Genomic DNA, 21,501 nt, shown 5'->3' with positions numbered 1-21,501 from the left:
TTTACTTGAGTATGATATTTCAGTACTCTTTCCACCACTGCGTACAATACATTTACTATGAGTACTCAAATTTCAGTATGTACTGGTCAAATTGAACTTCAGGTCAAAAATGATGTTACAAACATTGATAGAATGTTAAATAGTAAAGGTTAAAGTTAGGTGGCTAATTTAATGTTTCAGACTAATTTTATGAAATAAACGTCAATATACAGTTAATGCTGCGATTACATTTCTGTGTGGAGTTCGCATGTTCTCCCCGTGTTCTCTGGGTGCTCCGGTTTCCCCCCACAGTCCAAAGACATGCGGTACAGGTGAATTGAATAAGCTAAATTGGCCATAGTGTATGTGTGTGAATGAGTGTGTATGGATGTTTCCCAGTACTGGGTTGCAGCTGGAAGGGCATCCGCTGCGTAAAACATATGCTGGATAAGTTGGTGGTTCATTCCACTATGGTGACATCTGATGAATAAAGGGACTATTATTACAATAATATTAGCATTAATGCTAATATATTCAGGTAATGCTCCATCTTCATTCAATTTAACAAATTTATTTAGAATGAAACAAAACAGGGTGACGTGGTGGTGCAGTAGGTAGTGCTGTCACCTCATAGCAAGAAGGTCGCTGGTTCGAGCCTCGGCTGTGTCAGTTGGCATTTCTGTGTGGAGTTTGCCCCACAAGTCCAAAGACATGCAGTACAGGTGAATTGGGTAAGCTAAAATTGTCTGTAGTGTATGAGTGTGAATGAGAGTGTATGAGTGTTTCCCATTGATGGGTTGCAGCTGGAAGGGCATCCACTGTGTAAAGCATATGCTGGATAAGTTGGCGGTTCATTCCGCTGTGGCGACCCCAGATTAATAAAGGGACTAAGCCGAAAAGAAAATTAATGAATGAAACAAAACATTTTGAGATGTGCTCTTAATAATATATAAGGTAACACTTTATTTTGATGATCTATTTTAGTATCTGTAGAATGTCTGCCTAATATGTTGATACTGCTCCTTCAACAGACATTTAACTGACTATAAGAAACTTTGCAAGTACATGTCTACTTACGCTAACCCTAACAGTCTACTTATAGTCTAATGAGAATTAGTTGGCATGCAAATGCAATATAACTTAAATTCAACAAACGGACCATCAAAATAAAGTGTGACCATATATAATAGAATGATGAATTGTATTACATTTTATATATTTGTTTTTAATTATTAAAAATGTATTGCTGACAAATGGATACAGCCTAGCATTCTGAAGGATAGTATAAGTATAAAAAAATCATTTAGTGATTTGTCGTTATTTAGTGATTAGTGGTTAATCATTTAGATTATTTAGTGTTTTGTGGATTTCTATTGACCTTATTCTTGACGTACAAAACAAGTGGGCACAGCCATTTGGAAGCATTTGCTTCTTGATGTTGCAAACTGATATGTTCTTATTATATTATACATATTTTTATGTATAGTCATGAACACACTTGTTTGTAGAGCAAATTTATTATTTATTTATTTATTATTTTTTATTATTATTATTATATGCTATTTATTATTTCTAGTCATTTCTCCCATAGGCAGCTGAATCGGACGTTCTACAGCAATCGCAAAAACAAGCACACTTTAGCATCACAGAATAAGGTCAATACACCATCAAAAGATTCTTGTTCTAAAAGTGCCTCATTATGCAGTACCCTGTATATGTTGTTACACTGATTGACATTTTAGTGGGTGCCTTCTGTAAATCACAGCAATCCCTTTATACTGTAATACAGTATTTTCATTCATTTTGTTAGTCATTACAAAATCAGTACAAATATTACTGTACAAATGTACTTGACAACTGACAGCAAATGTTTTGTTGCATTATGGTAAACATATATTTTTTTTCAATACAGAACTGAGGCCAAAAGTAAGATTTGGTGAGATTGATGTTTTTCTCGAAACCACTATTATCACATGCGATGTAACATAATCAATGTTTAGAGAAAATCAAAGATCCTGACCAATCACCGCCATTCTTACCATTTTCATTTCTGGAATGAACTGTTTAGCATGCAGCATGTGAAATCAGTTCTATTCTCTCTCTCTCTCCGCTGAATTGCATCAGACCCGCTAGTTGAAATCTCTTTGTGTAATATATTATGTCTGCCAATAGATCTTGGATAAGGGGCTCCCAAACAATCACCTTCCAATTACCTCCCCTCATTGATTAGAGCATTAGCCCGCCATGACACACATACACACACACACACACACACACACACACTCTGTGAATACATTAGCCCAAACTGAGTGAGATGTAAAGGTCAGACAAAATGAGAGAGAGCGAGTGACAGAGAGAGAGGGAAAGCGGGAGATGAGGTGGAGAATGATAAATGATGTGTGATTCCAGCCACAGCTTCTATAAAAAGCAGCAGAGCAGGACAGAGAAAGAGAGAGAGAAAAAGGCGAAATCTTTCTCTTGTCTTCCGTTTCATGGAACGTTTCCTAATTCCTCTGTGGGAATTATACACTGCTACGTTCGGAGCGTGCCTCGCACATTAGCAGCTCAGAGTTATATAAACTGAAAAATGTATCTCTTGTGTGTTGATAACAGCGACCTGACAGCATCCAAACATCTAAATCGGCTCTCACAAGAGAATGCGAGCAAGTGTTACAGGTATATATGCTTGCGTGTGTGTGTGTGTGTGTGTGTGTGTGTGTGTGTGTGTGCGTGTGTATGAAAGAGAACTCATAAATGGTAATTTCCTCCACATTGACTCTGGGCATGGTCTATGGCCTTGCTAATTGGATCTTACAGTCTGGTCTACCCTGAGGCAGTGTGTGTGTGTGTATGTGTGTGTGGCAGCTGGCAGGTGGTAGAACACGGAACCTCAGGGCAGGATATGGTGCTTTCTCCCTTACACGTTTCCACTGATTACACACACACACACACACACACACACACACTGGGAGTGATTCTGATTTAACAAAACACTGTATAATCAAATCTGCCCAGTTCAAAATGAAAAACATACAGTAGAAGCCGCCATTTTAATGAATTTTTTATGAGGGCAAGACATGGCGTTACGCAGCATGACACATCCGTTTTTACTTTATGAACAAATATTCTCAAGCATAGCACATTTCCCTAAATCATTTTTCTTGTGCCATGGGGTGCTTGATTGTCATGCCCAGTCAAAGTCAAGGGCAAATGTAAAACTTCATTCGTATATAATAATAAAAATGACATTTAATTGCTGAAAAAATGCCCTAAATTATCATTACAAGCATCAGAAAAGCAAGTCTCCAAGCTGCTTTTGTTAGTGTTTCTATTATGATATTTTACCGGCTCCTCATTTTGTCTCCAACACGGTTTTAATCAAATCAAGGTCAAAAAATCGTTTTTTCATAATAAACACTGCAGCATCAGCTCTTTTCTGTAAGTTAATTCAAGTATCTGTTTTCTCTAAACCCCTCCTTTTCGAGAGCCTACTCTCCTCTGATTGGTCAGACGGTCCTGCTGCTTACAATGAATGCTAGAAAGCCAAGTGCCCATTAACATCTGAATTTCAGCTCCGGAGGCTTGGTCAGCATTTGTCTACACAGAGATACGAACAGTAACGATGGTGTCAGTTCTGCCGTAAGGTCAACGCCAAGTCATGCAAAGTAGATTTGCTTTCACAGCGCAGAAAACAGCATCTTCTCAATGTGTCAACAACACCAAAGCAAACTCTTTCAGGCCTCAGCTACAATTACAATGTTTGAGGGCAGGTGAAAATAATGCTGTTTGCAGACAACCAATGAGGACAGTAACTGACATTATGTTAACGTATGTAGGGCTTTGGGCACATTAGGCCATTTGAAAAATCTTACTAAGGGAGACCACAGACTAGGCATGGGATGACAACCATTTTCAAGGTATACTATGGTTTGGCAACGTCAAGGTTTTAAAACCGCCAACATTTTCTGCTATACAGTTCCTAAGGTATGTATAAGATTTTTTTATTTACGTTTTTTAGGACATCAGTATCTCCAGCAGAAAAGATATCCAAAAATGCAGTTTTAAATTGTAAGGAAATCTGTGTTTTTGAAACTAATGAAGACAGCAGAAGTCAATGATTCATTTAAATGATTTAGCCTGACATGTTTACTGTTCCAAAACATTTCAAATGTTTCTCAAGTTAAAATATATTGTGTTCAAAGAGGAAAAAAGTTTTAGTTTTTAACCCAGACATTTAAAATGAACATATTTTAGAGCAGTAATCACAATTCCATCAAACCGTGATATTTTTATCCAAGGTTATACCGTCAGAATCTTATACCGGCCCATGCCTACCACAGACATAACGGCAATTGGAATTATAACATTCTATCTACATTCTGAGTGGTTTTGGCATGTGGATATTTTAAGTTTCGACATTAAATATAGCAAAAAGTATATGATTTTTTTAAAAATTAATATTAAAAATTATTGTGTATAAACACACAATGCAATAAGACATCCAAGTCACAGACTATGTGAATAACTACATTTTGACAAAATGTCAGATAGAAGCTTAATATTCCAATGTGATGTTAAAGACTCATTTGTAATATTATAACCTTCTGAACACTTGATCTTTTGACCAGACCACTAGATCTGAGTGACCCCAAAGGAATTATATGATATCATTACATGATAATCTTAATAAAACTTTAGAATCAAACATAATTTCTAAACAAAAACAATTATGGATGTCGATCAACATTGTCAGCTTACTCTTTGAAACACTGTTGGCTCACACTTTATTTTAATGTACAATTCATGCTATTAGCAAACCATTAACTAAGACTTTCGGCTCAATAATTACTAATTAGCTGCTTATTAATAGTTAGTAATGTAGTAGTTGGGTTTAGGTATTGGGTAAGATTAGGGATGTAAATAAAGACAATACTTTATATTAATAAACCGTTTATATACCAATAATAGGCAGGCAATAAGCCAGTAGTAAATTATGTGAATTGTTACTTAAAGGGGTGGTCCACTACGATATTATATTTTAAACTTTAGTTGATGTGTACTGTAGCTGTGTGAACATAAACAACATCTCTGAAAGTAAGACGCTCAAAGTTCAATGCAAAGGGAGACATTGTTTTTTACAGAGCTAGCTTAGCAAAGCCTACAGCGAATGAAGTTTGGGGACAACAAAAAAATACATCCGGGTTAATGAGATCACAAATGCTTCAGGTTACGGGCATTCACTACGCACATACACCTCGCGCAGAGAAGTAGCATGGCCAGAGGTGCTGTAATGTTATCGCAGAGATAGCTCCTGCGATAACCAAAACGCTGTCCAAACGCTGCTATTTCCACAGAGCATCTTCTGGTTCTGTATTTGGGCTTCCAAAGGACATGACACAAAGAGAGAAGTGCTTACATTTTAATTATGTCCCAGAAAATTATAAAAGAAATACAGCTAGCATTTGACAAAGGCCAGCTTCCAGAATCTCTCCCAGTTCAGTGCTGGATTAGGCTAAAAACTCCTTAAAGAAGAAGCAGCTCCAACCATAATAGAAGACTGTGAGCCAGAACCTGTAGGTATTTTTATTTGTTAAATTTGATCCATTACATTTATAGTGTCTAGCGTTAACGATATGTTGTAGCAAGAGTGCAAACAAGGATGTAAACAACGGGAAATGTGGACAATATAGCTACAATTCATATTTATCAGTCAAACCATTGTGAACAGCCACAATCTTCAGCAGCTCTGCAGTGTCTTTATGCAGCCATTTTTCCCAGTGTTGTACATCACAAATAACAAACTTGCAAAAGATATGTGAACAGTTTATATTACTTACACATGCTTATTCGAATATATGTGAAAGACACTTGTAAGATTTTATTTTAGAGAGCAGGCGTGAGGTTCAGCTGTGTCCTGATTCAGTCACATACTGATACAGCTATCAGCTACTCTGACTGACAGTTTACACAGCGAAAAAGCCTGTGCGCAAAAGGAGCGTGATGTTTCCTAGTGACGTGGAGTCGATCCACGAATCACAGCGCATTATGTAAGCTGACCAATCAGAGCCTCTTGAGGGCGGACCTTTTTGAAGAAACTAGAAAATATATATCGTTTTCATGTTAGCTGAGTAGCAGTATATAACTAAAGATATATGAAAAAATAACATGATTTTTTTTACAAATGAAGCATGAGCACACATTGCTTTGCATCTTATAAACACAACCAAGCCTTAAAAATACACTCTGGACCACCCCTTTAACTAAAGTGTTACCTACTGTTGACATAAGTGTACTATTCTACTACAATTACTACATCATGATATGTTTGTGGCTGCCATGTTTTGGCTATAAAGGCACACAACATCCCGCTGGTGAAGCTTGCTCACTCTCATTGGCTGCTGTGTATATCCTATCAGAGGCAGCCTGAGCAAGAGTTGTAAATACCAAACATATTTGTTACTATTTCTGAATGGAGAGGCTCTGACTCGATTGGGACCAGTCAAATAATCATAATGACACCACACAGTTGAGGAATCTTCAGACAAAAGGTTGGTTGGGACAACCCCAATCATTGGGGGAAGAATCTGGGCCCAAAATTGGGTTTAAAATCTTCAAATGCCTAGCCAGCCTAAGACTGGAATTACTGCCAACTCATTTCAGGCAGTTCAGAATTGGTTCTTTCTTTTGGGAGACAATAACTCCATTTATCATTCACTTTGATCTTTGAAACTTTGAAGATCTTTTACATTCACACAACATGAAAGGTAATATCCATAAAAAGCATAATAGGCGTATTTTAGCATAGCAATCACTCAACAGCGGCATCGCTCCATTACTAGCTGCATGCTCCAGTTCTGTATACCCAGAAATAATGGATGTTTCACTGCCTGAATGTTTTGGAACTGAATTGGGTTGTACAATAAGGTGTTCATTCACAGTCTTCCATTGATTACACTCATACTGAGAGTGATTCAGAATGGAAATGAACTGTAATATTAAATCCATCCAGTTCAAAATTAAAAACGTACAGTAGAAGCCACCATTTTTATGAATATTTCATGAGGGCAAGACATGGTGTTGCACAGCATGACGTAGTGTGCGATTGTTCTGATGTGTAGCCCATTCTCTCCTTTCCCTACTTTCTTGTTGTGCCACAGGGTGCCAGGTTGATGTCCTCAGTCAAAGTCAAGGGCAGACAGATAGCAGGCTGTGCTCTTGACATTAGCCGGAACTGAAATGATAATGTTTCTTGTGATGACGCATATGCTAATAGGGTTTTGTTCTGCGTGGGTTCTGTTTTCCTCAGTAGCTCGGTTTCGTCTGTGCAGTTTGAAGGCAAAGAATTAATTTGTTCTGCCAAACAATATTAAAAAACGCAAACAGTGGTTGCTAATATGCTGAGGGCTGATGTTTGAGGGGTGTGTTATGTAATGTGGACAATCTCAAATGAGAATATCTGATTAATTCCATGTGTTGCTTCTACAAGAACTCTACAAATATACTCTTGCATTGTTCTGCTTTTGTAGCACAATGTCTTTTTCCTGTTTTTTATTACAGTCTTATGTGCTAATTATGCCCACAAATCAAAGTGTTGACAGTTTAGCTCTCCGCAATGTGCTCGAATGTAACACACGGTCCATGTACACTCTGCAAGATTTGGGAGTGACAAGCACACTTTTAAACGCTGGAATAAATACCCTAAATTATCATGCCAAGTGTGTATGGAAAGCAGAATTCACTCCAAGTTGAAATGGTTGATACAGTGATAACTCAATAGTGGCATCACTGCACTGCCAACTAGGAGGTTATTTTGGGTTGGTATGCTACTCAAATCTAATAAAATTGTCACTGCCTGAAAAAAGTATCTATAAAATAAAAATATTATTTTCAAAAAAAAATTTCCAAAATAATAAGAAGTCTATGAGAAACATATTGGGCTCTATTTTACAAAATCTAAAGCGCATGGCGTGAAAGCATTAAAAGTGTGTACGAATCCACTTTTGCTATTTTAAGGACGGAAAAATACGCTTGGCGCCCTGACGCATGGTCTAACAGGGTTGTGCTTATTCTCTTAATGACTTCTGGGTGTGTTTTGAGCATAACATGCATTAAACCAATCAGAGTCTTGTCTCCCATCCCCTTTAGGAGTCAGTTGCGTCACACCATAGCACATTTCCTATTTACATGGCAGACTTTGTAAGTGAAAAAACGGAACTGCAGTAGTGAGAAAACAGTTAAACAGACCATCTGCAGCACGAGGATAAAGAATGAGCCTCCTCAGTTCGGCCTCTTTATTTTCGCTTTACTCCTTTACTTGCGTGGATAAGAAAACTGTGTTGTACACACTCCACTGAAGCTTTCCATTAGCCTACATATTTAATTTTGTTTGTTAAGCACAAAGATTTGTTTCAAAACTATTTCTAAATTCAGTTGTAATTCAAATGGATTTGCTATTTATCGTGAAAATTAGAGTTGCACTGGTCTGAAAATAACAATAAATCATGCCATACACATCTTGTGCCTTACTGCGCCGGTTGTATGATAGGGCTCACTGTTTTTTAGACCTGTGTTAACCGGAAGTTGCTAAAACTTTTATTTTAGTATGTTAATGTACTTCCAACCGAAATGGAATATTGAGTAGGGGGTACAGATTTCATTTTGCAAACCATTTTCTTGTAGCAAACTAGAGGTAAAAATGGCATGGAATATTGTGACTGAAGCCAGAAAGCTGATGTCAACAGAGAAGAACCGTTACTCCAAAAGCAAAAGTAAACTGTCAGACTTTGATTTAAGATTCATTCATTCATTTATTTTCTTTTCGGCTTAGTCCCTTTATTAATCAGGGGTCGCCACAGAGGAATGAACCGCCAACTTATCCAGCACATGTTTTACGCAGGAGGACTTCCAGCAGCAACACCCATACACTCTCATTCACACACATACACTACAGACAATTTTAGCTTACCCAATTTACCTATACGGCATGTCTTTGGACTTGTGGGGGAAATCGGAGCACCCAGAGGAAACCCACGCCAACACGGGGAGAACATGCAAACTTCAAACACAAATGCCAACTGGCCCAGCCGAGGCTCGAACCACTGACCTTCTTGCTGTAAGGAGGCAGCGAATTAACTTGCACTAATTAATTGTTCACCAGAATATAACAACGTGAGCTAGCAAAATAAATGTTGTAAATTTAGATTTCACACAGATTTTAAGTGCTAATCTATTAATATATAGTATACTACTAGCATTAGTATTAGTATATCATCTGTTGAGGTGAACATTTCTAAACTCAAACTCAAAATGTTGCAGCCATTGTGATTTTATAATAATTCATATTCTATTACAGTATTTACTAATCTTTTAATTTAGACTACATTTTTATATTTTAAGTAAGATTTTTTTATTTTAACTTATATCTTAAAAACACTGTTATTTGCGGTCATTATTTCAGCTTTATTTCAGTTTTAAAATGCTTTATTTACTAACAATAACATTTATATCATTAGAATTACGCAGTAAATAATACAGAAAATAATATAATATAATATAAAAATAATATGTATTTTTTTACATAAACAGTTTCTTACTGCTTTTGAAATTTAATATATTTATTATATTTAGATTTAAATTATATGACTGGCTTCATTTACTGTACATGGCTCAGAGACTTGATGTCTTATTTTACTGTCTATAAATCAAATGAAATTTACAATAACCAAATTATCTACATAGAAACATTAAACAATGTTTCAATAGTAATTCGGAGTCAAGAAAAACATATTGCTAACAAATGGGAAAAGTTTAGAAATTGGAAAAAGCGTCACACTTTATTTTGATTGTCCATTTGTTGAATTTAAGTTACATTGCATCTGCATGCCATCTAATTCTCATTAGATTATACATAGACTGTTAGGTTGAGGTTAGGGTTGGGGTTAGGGCTAGTGTAAGTTGACATGTACTTGCAAAGTTTCTTATAGTCAGTTAAATGTCAGTTGAAGGAGCAGTATCAACAGATATTAAGCAGACAGTCTCAAATACTCAACTGGACCATCAAAATAAAGTGTTACCGGAAAAAGTATAGCATTTTACATTTTAAATTAGCATTACATTTCCCAGTACTGGGTTGCAGCTGGAAGGGCATCCGCTGTGTGAAACATATGCTGGATAAGTTGGTGGTTTATTCTGCTGTGGTGAGCCCTGATGAATAAAGGGACATTGCCGAAGGAAAATGAATGAATGAATGAATGAATGAGCATTATGGAGTTAAATATACTCCATAAATTTTTATGTCATCAATATGATTCTTGTTCTTAATATGCTGACAAAATATTTAGATTTTTTAACCATTAAAATATTTTGATATTTGTTATACTGAATGACAATTTAGTTGGTGTTTTGTGGGTGTTAACATGTATGCATGCTATTATTTTTATAAAAATAGAATTAAGTAAAATGGTAAACAAAAGAAAAATGAAAGTTGCACTATACATTTTGATACTAGAAAACTCCTTTTCATCATTGGTCAATGTAATGGATAGACTCGTGGATAGACTCTTATTAGCTGCAGTGTGTAAATTGCTACACACACAGTGACAACAATAGAGTACAAAGCATGTGAGTGTATCTCTGTACCTGAAGCCCATAATCTTGTAGGCATCAGGCAGATAGCAGCGAGTGTTCTCCATTTGAGCGGGGTCCGAGTCACAGATCTTGTCATCTGTGCGCCCATAATTGGCGCTCTCGATCATAATGACATCAGTGCCCGGGCAGCGCAGTTCGATAGGATAACCCTCACACGACAGCTCTCGACGCACCACAGCCATCGGCACTGGAGCCCGACTCAAAACTGCAAACAGAGAGAAAAAAATGACATGAGCAAACTGAACGTTCTGCATCATTCATTCACTGGCGTTCTCTCTCAAACACACACATAATCCAGTTTTTGAGTGTATTAAAGAGGGATGGCATGTAAGGGGGGAACGGAAGTTATTGTGAGCAAAACTATTCTTTCATTATACAATAGAAAGATCTCATATAAGTCCGAAAGTCACATCTATCTAGTTATGGTGTCCTCGGTAATAACCTTTCTTTAAATTACACACACACACACACACACACACACACACACACACACACACACACACACACACACACACACACACACACGCACACACACACAAGTAGACACTTAAATCAAAAAATTACATTCTTTACCGCCACCCTTTTCCTGTTACCGTAGCAACACATTCTGTTCCCGGCATGACGTATAGCCATAGACAAACGGCAACACAATAAACACGCATACAGACAGACGCAGACACACTCGCTCTTCTGAAATTAATCTGAGGGATGTGAATGACACTTGACTGTGTGCAGGAGTTAATTTCACATTCTGCTGCTGCCTCCGATTAGCATACGCACTGACAGCAGAAACACCAAATCAGCGTCCAATCAGGATCCAGCATTTAGCCGTCACCGTCGCAATCGTTTCCATTGAGACTTAACAACACACACACACACAAGAGCCCTTCTGATTCTAGGAGAACGGAAAGGCCAAAAGAAATGACTGTGCGTAAGAGTGTGGGCAGGGCTAATGTATAGAATTGAAATGGCTTATGGGCATAATGTAGGTTATTGGTTTAAATAGGATTGAGTGCAGGCAGGAAGGCTGCTGTCGAGGTGGAACTGTGTTTCAGCGCCCTTGAGACCGGTGGAAGGTGAGTGCCAGAGAAAAGAGGCAATCGATGACAGTGAGAAAAAAAGGAGAGCGGCTGAATGAACGTGTGCCTTACAGAGATACTGAGAACGTCGATGAGGAAGCGCTTGTGCTGAGCGTTGCCCTGATGTTTTGAAAACGTTCCCCCAATGGCCAATTCCCCTGTGTGCTCAAAACGCCATGCTAAAGGTCCCCTTGAGAGAGTGAGCGGAGCACACACAGGGTCGCATGTGGCACGGCGCGCACACACATGCAGCGTCTAGACGTCTGCATCTCTTATTATTGATCTGTCAGCTCCTCTTACATCTGCACTCTATCTCACACACTTTTAACAGGTTCACACGCAATTTTTATAGTTATGGATCGGCTCATAAAACGGCTCATTCACGGGAAAATCATCCGGCTGCATTTCATACTTCAGCGTGGTGTTTGGCCAAATGCAGCCATCTATTAAAAGGCTTTGGAGTTGTTTTTGTTTGTGTGTTTCCACTCTCTCTCCCCCATATGTGTGCGCTGTGTATGTGTGAATGTTTTGATCATAACGGATGTGCAGCGGTTGTGAAATTCGGTGATTGCTCATGAATCATTTATTGCTCAGAGAAGAGATGTCTCAATTAATACTTTCCAAAACTTTTAATAAGACGGGAAAAAAAAAACTTTGTGGAATTTTCAGTGAAGATTTCAGAGCTGCGCGCTTCGCTCTCATTTGCCTCGTCTTCATCTGACAGTTTGCACTTCAAGGTTGGGGGGCCAACTAATCAAATAAAAGCAGTAAGACATCTCATTTATCCATCTCTTGGAAAACAACAAAACAAGGGAATAATTGGCTTTTTTTTCCTCGGAGTGTGCGTCTTACCGAGCGTGACGGGTGTGAAGAGGGTGAAGAAGAAAAGTAGGCGTGTGGACCACATGACCGCCGATGACCCTGATGACCTCTGCACTGACTCGCTGAAGCTGCGTCTCGGACACGTTAAAGCCATTGAGCTCCTTTCTGACGCGCACACCTAAAGAAGAAAGGACAAACACAGCGAGCAAAGAGAATGTTAATGCTACAGCTAAAGGTCACTTTTCTTGTACACAATGTTCAAAATAACAAGAAACCACAATTGGCTCTGTTTATTTGCTCCACAATTGCACTGATGTCCTTTTGCAAAATCCATTATTGCAAGCTTATATATATATAGTTGAAATCAGAATTATTAAACCTCCTTTGAACTTTTTTTCTTTTTTAATAATTTCCCAAATTATATTTAACCGAGCAAGGAAATTTTCACAGTATGTCTGATCAAATTTTTTCTTCTAGAGAAAGTCTTATTTGTTTTATTTCAGATAGAAAAAAGCAGTTTTTGATTTTTTTTTAAAACATTTTAATATCAGTATTATTAGCCCCTTTAAGCTTTTTTTATAGTCTACAGACTTAGTTAAGCCTTTAAATGTCACTTTAAGCTGTATAGAAGTGTCTTGAAAAATATCTAGTAAAATATTATTTACTGTCATCATGGCAAAGATAAAAGAAATCAGTTATTAAAAATGGGTTATTAAAACTATTATGTTTAGAAATGTGTTGAAAAACTCTTCTCTCCGTTAAACAGAAATTGGGGAAAAATAAACAGGGGGGCTAATAATTCTGACTTCAACCATATACGTATATACAGGGATGGGCAAAAACTACATTAAAATACGAAATACCCTAATTTTTTACAAAATAGAGCAGTCACAACGTGTATTAAAATAAAATACAATATTTTGTATTTTAAAAATACTGCAAAATACTTTTACAAAGGAGCATGACACTTCTTTGTAAATCTTCCATCAATTAGACCTATTCGATCAATCCCTTCACCATTAAACTGACTTAATGAAGTAACAATGTTTGATAGCAAATGTGGCCAGTAAATTCTAATGCTTAATGTAAAAACTGTATTAGGAGTTTTTGATTATTAAATATTTGTGTTTCATATATTGTGACAACTTAAGGCTTACATCTTTCCACTTTGATACAGCCAATGAAGAATTGCCACTGTAGGACTATATTTATGTTGTTTGTTTTAATGACAAACATTTGGCATCAGCAATCCATCCAAAACTACTATTATTCGTAGCGCATACTCTCTCCCCTAACATAACATCCAAAGCATCAATCAGAGGGTGCATTTATATGATGTTTCAATGCAGTTTTCTTACCAAGTATTTTTCAGCATTTTAAAAATACAAGAATATAAGACACTAAACTATTTTGATACAAAATATTAAGCCATTTTCATCAATCCTATCAAATACAAATTACAAAATATTATTTTGTATTTAAAATACGTATTTGCAATACAAGTATCATAAACGCTACCATCTCTGTATATCAAGTAAAATTTACTCAGTTTAGATAGTATTTGGTCCGTCTCTAAACTGAATTAAAGTTACTCAAGTTATTGACACAATGAAAGGATTAATTAGGCGATGATTGAGCACTGATGACGAACACCTGTTGTTAATAAGCAGAAACACAGAAAAGAAACACAAAACTACAACTGACATCAGTCACAGCCTTAAATGAAAACAGCTGAAATATAATACAGTGAATTTCTCAAAATCTTAGCAGAGGATCAAATTGAACAATAAGCAACTCCACAAACAGCTGCTTTACTTATTACTTATTATCAACCTGTTTGCCCTAATTTAAAAAGAGACCAAATACTCTCTAAACTGAGTAAATTTTACTCAGAGGACTTTGCAGTGTGTGTGTACGTGTATATATATATAAATATATATATATATATATATATATATATATATATATATATATATATATATATATATATATATATATATATATATATATATATATAGTCATAGAATATAGTAGTTTTTTTCTCCAAACTGAGAACATTAAGTGCAAGATGTGTTCTTGTGCCCACAAACAGCTGGATACAACAGAAGTAAAACAGAACGCAACGATTTCCAGTAATGTCAGTGGTCTGAAAGACATGACTAAATAAAAAATGCTACCGACAAACATCTAGTTTAAGTATAATTCTAAGTTCTCAGGTTGGAAATGCTTTCATGTTGTCTTGTTTGAATGAAAGAATGTTTGGTAATATTAGTTCATAACTAATATTTTTTCTTTTTTCAACCCGATGAACTAATTGCTTTTTCTTTTTTTTTAAATCATGCTGGTCTCTGAATCATGTCTGTGTAATGAAGTCGATGACACTGAAAAACAAATCCATAATATTTAATAGAGTTTATTGATTGTTGTTTGTGTATGACCATGCAACCAGTTAATAACCTGTCAAAAGAAGAATGAACACGGCTATTTTAATTCCAACACTTTTATGTACCTTTTTAGTTGACTTTGATTTAAAAAAAAAATTTCTCGGGTTTTTATATGAAGGTCACACCATCAGAATAAAAGTGTGATGAAACTTTGACCATAATTGTACTATATCCTAAATCTATACTCTAATCTGCTTTCAATTTTCAATCTTACACCATGAAATCTTTTAAATATTAAGACACATTAAATATACAAAGTTTTTAGATATGAACATATGAAGATCTAAAAGTGGAATTAAATTAACATGGTCTATTGTTTTAATAAGTCACTCTTTTTTATTTTATTATCAAGTAAATATCCCTTTTATTTTGTTAACTATGCATCATTTCTGATCAAGAACATAATTTTTCTAAACAAAAATGTAAAAAAAATTAAAATAAAAAAATTATATATATATATATATATATATATATATATATATATATATATATATATATATATATATATATATATATATATATATATATATATATATGCTGAAATCAGCCTTAGTCTGACAAAGACGTCTGCCATTTTATTCTTTTTACTCAAATTGTTACAAATTAAGAGTACAAAAAGTGTATTTTAAGGCAGTTCATCTTGTAAAAGTCTGCATATCCAAATGGGTCATATGTGTTTAATGTGTAACAGTAAATTCAGAAGCATGACAGCATAGGATGAAAATCCAGAGACAATACTCCTGAGAAGACACATGTGGAGCTCAGTTAATGCCTTCTACAACAGCTTAATGCATCTGTCCTCTTTCCCTCTCCCACACACACACACACACACACGCACACAGATAGTTATATATGGCCTGCCTGCGCTGAACATCTTTACCTTATTAAAAATAAAGCACTATACAGCCACTGTCTCATTAAACTTACATAAACACTCAACAATGCCACTCAGTCATTAGAAACACACAGTTTCACGCTCCATCTTTTTTCCCTTATGCACATAAACACACACTCAGCTTAAACACTCTCTCTTTCTTTGTCTGAGTGATTGATGGCTGCTTAACTAAAGTGAGCAGGAGGGTTTCGAGCAGATGTCCCACGCTATAAACATGAACATATGGACATATGCCTGCAGTACCAGTAAAGAGTGTGTGTGTGATCAAATGACCATGTAATCAGGCTACCAGTTCATTTCTGGTAAAAAAGAGTGCATCTTAGATCTCTGACTAATATCAAATATACTGCATGGAAACCTGTGTATATGGTAAATTGTCAATCAGCCGGTCAATCATATGAATAGGTGTGTGTGTGTGAGCAAGTTTCTGAAAATTATGTCCACAATGAAATTGACATCCATTCCTAGCCCATGTTACTTGAGTCATCTAATTATTCTTTCTTAGCCCGTCTTCGGCAATCCATTTGATATGGCAGCCAAAACATGAAAATTCTGTTAGCATTTATCTGCTTGTTATTCAAAAAGTGTATGGCTTTTGTGGAAAACAAAAATCTCACCATTTTCTTTGTCCATTTGTCAAAGACAAAAAGAGTTTTATAAACTAAAAAAATCTAATCAGGCATTTCTAGAATAATAACTATTTTGTGACCAATTAAAAGACTGTATTGAAGAATCACTGTGCAGCCTCAAAACAATAATTAAGGTCCATCAGGCCTCTTTTTCTTGGTCATCTCACTGACAAAATGTGTTCCAATTGACCCGAATTCACCCTAATTGTCATCTTAAATGTTATACTTTGCCACTATCTATCTAAACACCAGATTTGAGGATTTTTTCAGCAAGATTAATATAAACTTTTATACTATTTTGTATGGTCACCTAATATTAGGCAATTTTTAAGTCAGAAAAATCTGTATTTGGTATTTTTATTTTGTATGTATTTCTTTTCATAATTACATCTGTTACACTGAACACTCAAAAAAAGTATTTTTGCTGCTTGTTTAAAATGAGCTGAATCCACACAATTCCTGAGGTTGGTTTAGGACCACTTAGCTGTTTTATGTTTAATCCACTTAAATTTGCAACAAAAAAAACTAAGTTAACTTAATCAATTCATGTTGGAGGGAATTGTATGGAACATGGCCTTTTTTACAGTGAATGACAGTAGTGAATCATTTTATATACATTTTCACTTTTTATTTTCACAGAAGTTATTTGAAACAATAATAAACGCCAGGCATGGGCCTGTATAAGACTGTATATAGCGGTATGATAAACTTGGATAAAAATATCACGATTTCATGGTTTCACGGTATTGTGATTACTGCTGTAAAATACAATATTTTTTTAAATGTCTGGGTAAAAAAACTAAAACTTTTTTCTTAAACTTTTTTGAACACAATATATTTTTTGAGAAACATTTACTATATTTTGGAACAGTTAAAATGTCAGATGTTCAAATGAATCATTGAGTTCTGCTGTCAGAAACACAGATTTCTTTACAATTTAAAATGACATCTTTGGATCTGTTTTCTGCTGAAGATAGTGTCGTCCTAAAAACAACAACAAAAATCTAAATAAAAAAATCGTAGGAACGGTATTAAAGAACATTTTGGCAGTTTTAAAACCTTGACTTTTCCAAACTGCAGTATACCTTGACGTACCATGCCTACTAAACACTTTACCTGCATTTTTTTACAGATTCTTTGTACATAAAATCACTTTTGTAAACGCACACCAAACTGGACATCTCCTTTTTGATCTCCATGTAATGGACTCTACTCACAAGCACTATATAGACAACAGCAGTTTAAACAAAATTAAAAAAAAACTCTTAAGTTTCAAAAAAGAAATCATATAAATGAATAATAAATAAATCATATAAATTGTATAAATGATGGCATTGAAAATGTGTATATAATGAGCTGTCATTCAGCGCAAACAAAATTATTGTCAAGATGAAATAACACTTTTTGAAAAGAAGTAAAATTGGTCAAAGATTAAGTGATCACACTAAATTTGATTATACTTTATATTAATATTGCTGAAAATTGGTTTCTATAGCAAAGTACCTACGACTAAGTAGACAAATTTTCATTTATTAGTGCAAAATGTGCTCATGCTTTTAGTAAATTCCGTAATTGCGTCATTGTTTAGCATGATCCATTTGGCCATATGCTAATCTTAATCACTTAATGACCTAATTAGCTACTTCAGCATAACCAATGTGTGGCCACTCTAGTATGTATAATGCTGATTAACCAGTGGGCATCTGTGGGTGACCGTCAGGGGTGCTGTTATTCACTCATTAGCTTTTCACTTCCTTAAAGATCTCATGATGTGTGTGTAATCTGTAGTTGGATAAAAGTCAATTACCAATCAATGTGCAGAACATTCATGTGTGTGAATAGAAAGTTTAAAGCATTGTTATTTTTTAATTCAATGCAATTTGCCTGAATGACTAGCTGATTAATCTGTCTTATATCCTAAGCATTTTATGTGAATACTTGCAATAATTGTTTGTGTTAACAACAGCTGGATAGAATGGTTGGTAAATGTATGGCAAATGGGTCTTGAGACAAGCTTTTAAAAACTGGTGAGTTTTTAAATGGCATATAAAAATGGCATATAACTATTAATGGCATATAACTATTAAAGCAAATAAGTCCAATATATATCATTATGTTAACAGTTATTGGCCATACTTTATTCACTATAGTATAAAATATATTCATCAAAAAAGTTTTTTTTTTAATGTATCAATATTTCCACAAAAAAAATATTAAGCAGCACAACTGTTTTCAACATTGATAATACTTAAAATGTTAAAGAGTACCTATTTTACCCCTTTTTTCTTTTTTTCTTTTTTTTTTTGCAAAAAAAAAAAAGAGTTGACAAGTTTGTAGCAATATTTGTTTACAATACAGAGTATGAATTACATTGTCAATGAAAAAAGATACAAGAGAGAGAAAGAAAAAAATAAAGAACATGATATAAACTTGAAGATAAGCCATTTATGAATCAATCACAGTATATAAATTAAAGTCATCACTAAATGAAATAGTTCTGTTTGCTTTCTTATTTTCAGAAAATGAAATTAAATGTAAATAATGACTAAAATTTACACAAAAAAAAAAAAAGAAAAATATGGTTTGGTTTTAGTCAAATTTGCATTTGTGGATATGGAATTTATAAAGAAAATAAATTAAATTTATAACAAAACAAGCTTTTCTTTTAGTAGAGGCAGATTCATAAAAACCAAAAATAATTTCTTTAAAAGTAACAGAAACATATGCTGTATATTATCATTAATAAATTATCAAATATGTTTTCAAAATTGTACAGCATAATTACAATCCCAAAATAAATGAAAAAGTTTCAGTATTACATCAATATTACAATGAAACTTTTTTTATTATTATTATTTAATAGGATAAAATTTGTTGATTAATTTAAAAGACCCTTCTTTGACCTTGTTGGTGAAGAAATATTTTTGTTGCAAAGACCATTTTTTCCCCATTTCAAATCTCTAAATATATTATTTCTTTTACCCCTTTATCAAGATTTACCCCTTTTTCTCCAGAATGTGTCTGTAAAGTTTCAGCTCAAAACACCCATCAGATTATTTATTATACCTTTCAGAATATTAGATTTTCTGTGCGGAACACAATGTAGCTGTTTTTGTTTCCTGTGCCTATGCTAGTTCTCTCCGCCCACCGTTTCTACAAGCCTGTCAGAGTGTGCCTCAATCTCCGCCTCGGCTTTGACTTTGCACTGTTTTTGCACAGCAAATGTGACAGGCTACAAATTAATATACACTGTTCTATGAATATCTGCTATGTTAATGTACAAAATAAACTTGATTTACGTCCACAAACAGGGATTGAAGTGTCTTCTTTAATAATTGTACTGACACGCGGCTGTAAGATTGATAAAGGCGGTGAAATCGCTGTAATTCCTTACAAACATGCACTGTTTTAAAACCATTTTAAACTTGTGAAACTCATTCTTGATCACATTTGATGATGATTGATGATCACAGAGAGCTCAACAGATCTTTTAATCCCTGTTGCTTTGCGCATGTCCTGTCTTGTTGATTTACTTAAACGTGTTACTACGGAGACATGCCAATACGCATCGGTCAATCAATTTGGTGAGCGGGGCGGGGAAACCGCACTCCTACGTCGGCCTCAAAATGGGAGGGACGTGGATCCTATTTTAACATCAGGAAATTTCATAAAAAGAGATGTATTGTCTTTATGTCACCCCAATATGACCAAACAGCTTCCACAAGATGATTTTCATCATAGGTCGCTTTTAAAACAATAATAGATATTTTAAATAATTTTCAACTAAATACCACAGTGGTAAGCATTTGAGAGTTTTGGAAAAAAAGGCTCCAAATGTTTTAGATGTTAGTGTAGGACATAAATATACATAAACTGTATTTAAACTTTTAAAGTTTAATTTAACTATATAAGCTAACATGAACTAACACTCGAAATATTCAACAGCATTTATTCATTTTAGTTAATGTTATTTTAACATTTAGTAATTCATTATTGAAATTCAGAGTTGTATTCGTTGACATTAGCTAAAAATTTTAATTTTTTCACTTCAATTTCCTCTTGTTGTCATATAATAAGTGTACAGTTTTATATTTGCCATTTGCTTTATCGGTTAATTACCATTTCTTGAAATATTGTTCAGCTTATTTAATATCAATATTGGACCAGCTCTATAAAGCTCAGGCGGATACTGTACTGTTGCATACAGAGGAGTTAATCAAAAACCATTGCAGATTTTTTTGACAATTAGACTATCGTGATCCATCCATAGTAAGTATACTAAGTCAGAAAAAAACATTCCCTTGCTTTGCTCTCAAATTAGGACTTGTGAAGCTGCGCATCTTTGAATTTGCTCTTTAGTCTTTGGACTTTCAGCAGTGAAATTTAAACCACACTGAACTGAAGTAAACTGAACTTCAACTCTGAAAACTGGACTGACACATTTGTAATTTACGAGAACGCCTATGTTAAGCTGCTTTGACACAATCTACATTGTGAAAGCGCTATAGAAATGAACATGAATTGAATTAAATTGAATTTAGAAAGCTGTGTTGGAAACAGCTGCATCTCTCCTACTTTATTACCTCACCATGACTGAGCAGATAAAGCATGCTAACAATAAATAGGTGGCGTTGGCGTGTGAATGTGGGCGCTCATGCGTTAATGTATACATCCCTGTGACATTAGGCATTTTTCCAACTCAGATTCAATAAATGGATTTTTCTGCAGGGTCAGAAAGTTTTAAGTACTGAATGTTAGAATTGAAAAAAAAAGATTTCTATGTTGACAGACTTCATTTTCTTGCAAATGACCTCTTTAAAACCTCGCAAATATGTTTTAAATCTAAAGAAGGCTTGGGTTGTGTTTCTTTAAAAACAAATGCCACTTGGTGTGACGTGTTGTTATCTAACGCAATGCCAATCACGCAGTTTCAAGTGTGGCTGAAGTGTCTGAATACTTTTGGGAGGCGCAGTAGAGGGAACGATATTTGATAGAGACTGACAAGT

General features: G+C 34.9%; 1 protein-coding gene across 1 annotated transcript in view; it reads right to left on the bottom strand.

Moving 5' to 3' along the window:
* Nucleotides 1–21,501, bottom strand: part of adgrl3.1 (adhesion G protein-coupled receptor L3.1) — a 217,182-nt gene that overhangs the window by 153,734 nt on the left and 41,947 nt on the right. The window contains exons 2-3 of the mRNA XM_056459942.1: nt 12,558–12,705; nt 10,618–10,831 (exon numbers count right to left, since the gene is read on the bottom strand). Of these exons, the coding sequence (XP_056315917.1) occupies nt 10,618–10,831; nt 12,558–12,681 (338 nt within the window). The 5' untranslated portion in view covers nt 12,682–12,705. The remainder of the gene's footprint in view (nt 1–10,617; nt 10,832–12,557; nt 12,706–21,501) is intronic.

Source organism: Danio aesculapii, chromosome 1, assembly GCF_903798145.1.
Source record: "Danio aesculapii chromosome 1, fDanAes4.1, whole genome shotgun sequence".
Classification (NCBI taxonomy): domain Eukaryota; kingdom Metazoa; phylum Chordata; class Actinopteri; order Cypriniformes; family Danionidae; genus Danio; species Danio aesculapii.
The sequence above is the reverse complement of the archived record's forward strand: the minus strand, read 5'-3'. Positions and strand labels throughout refer to the sequence as shown.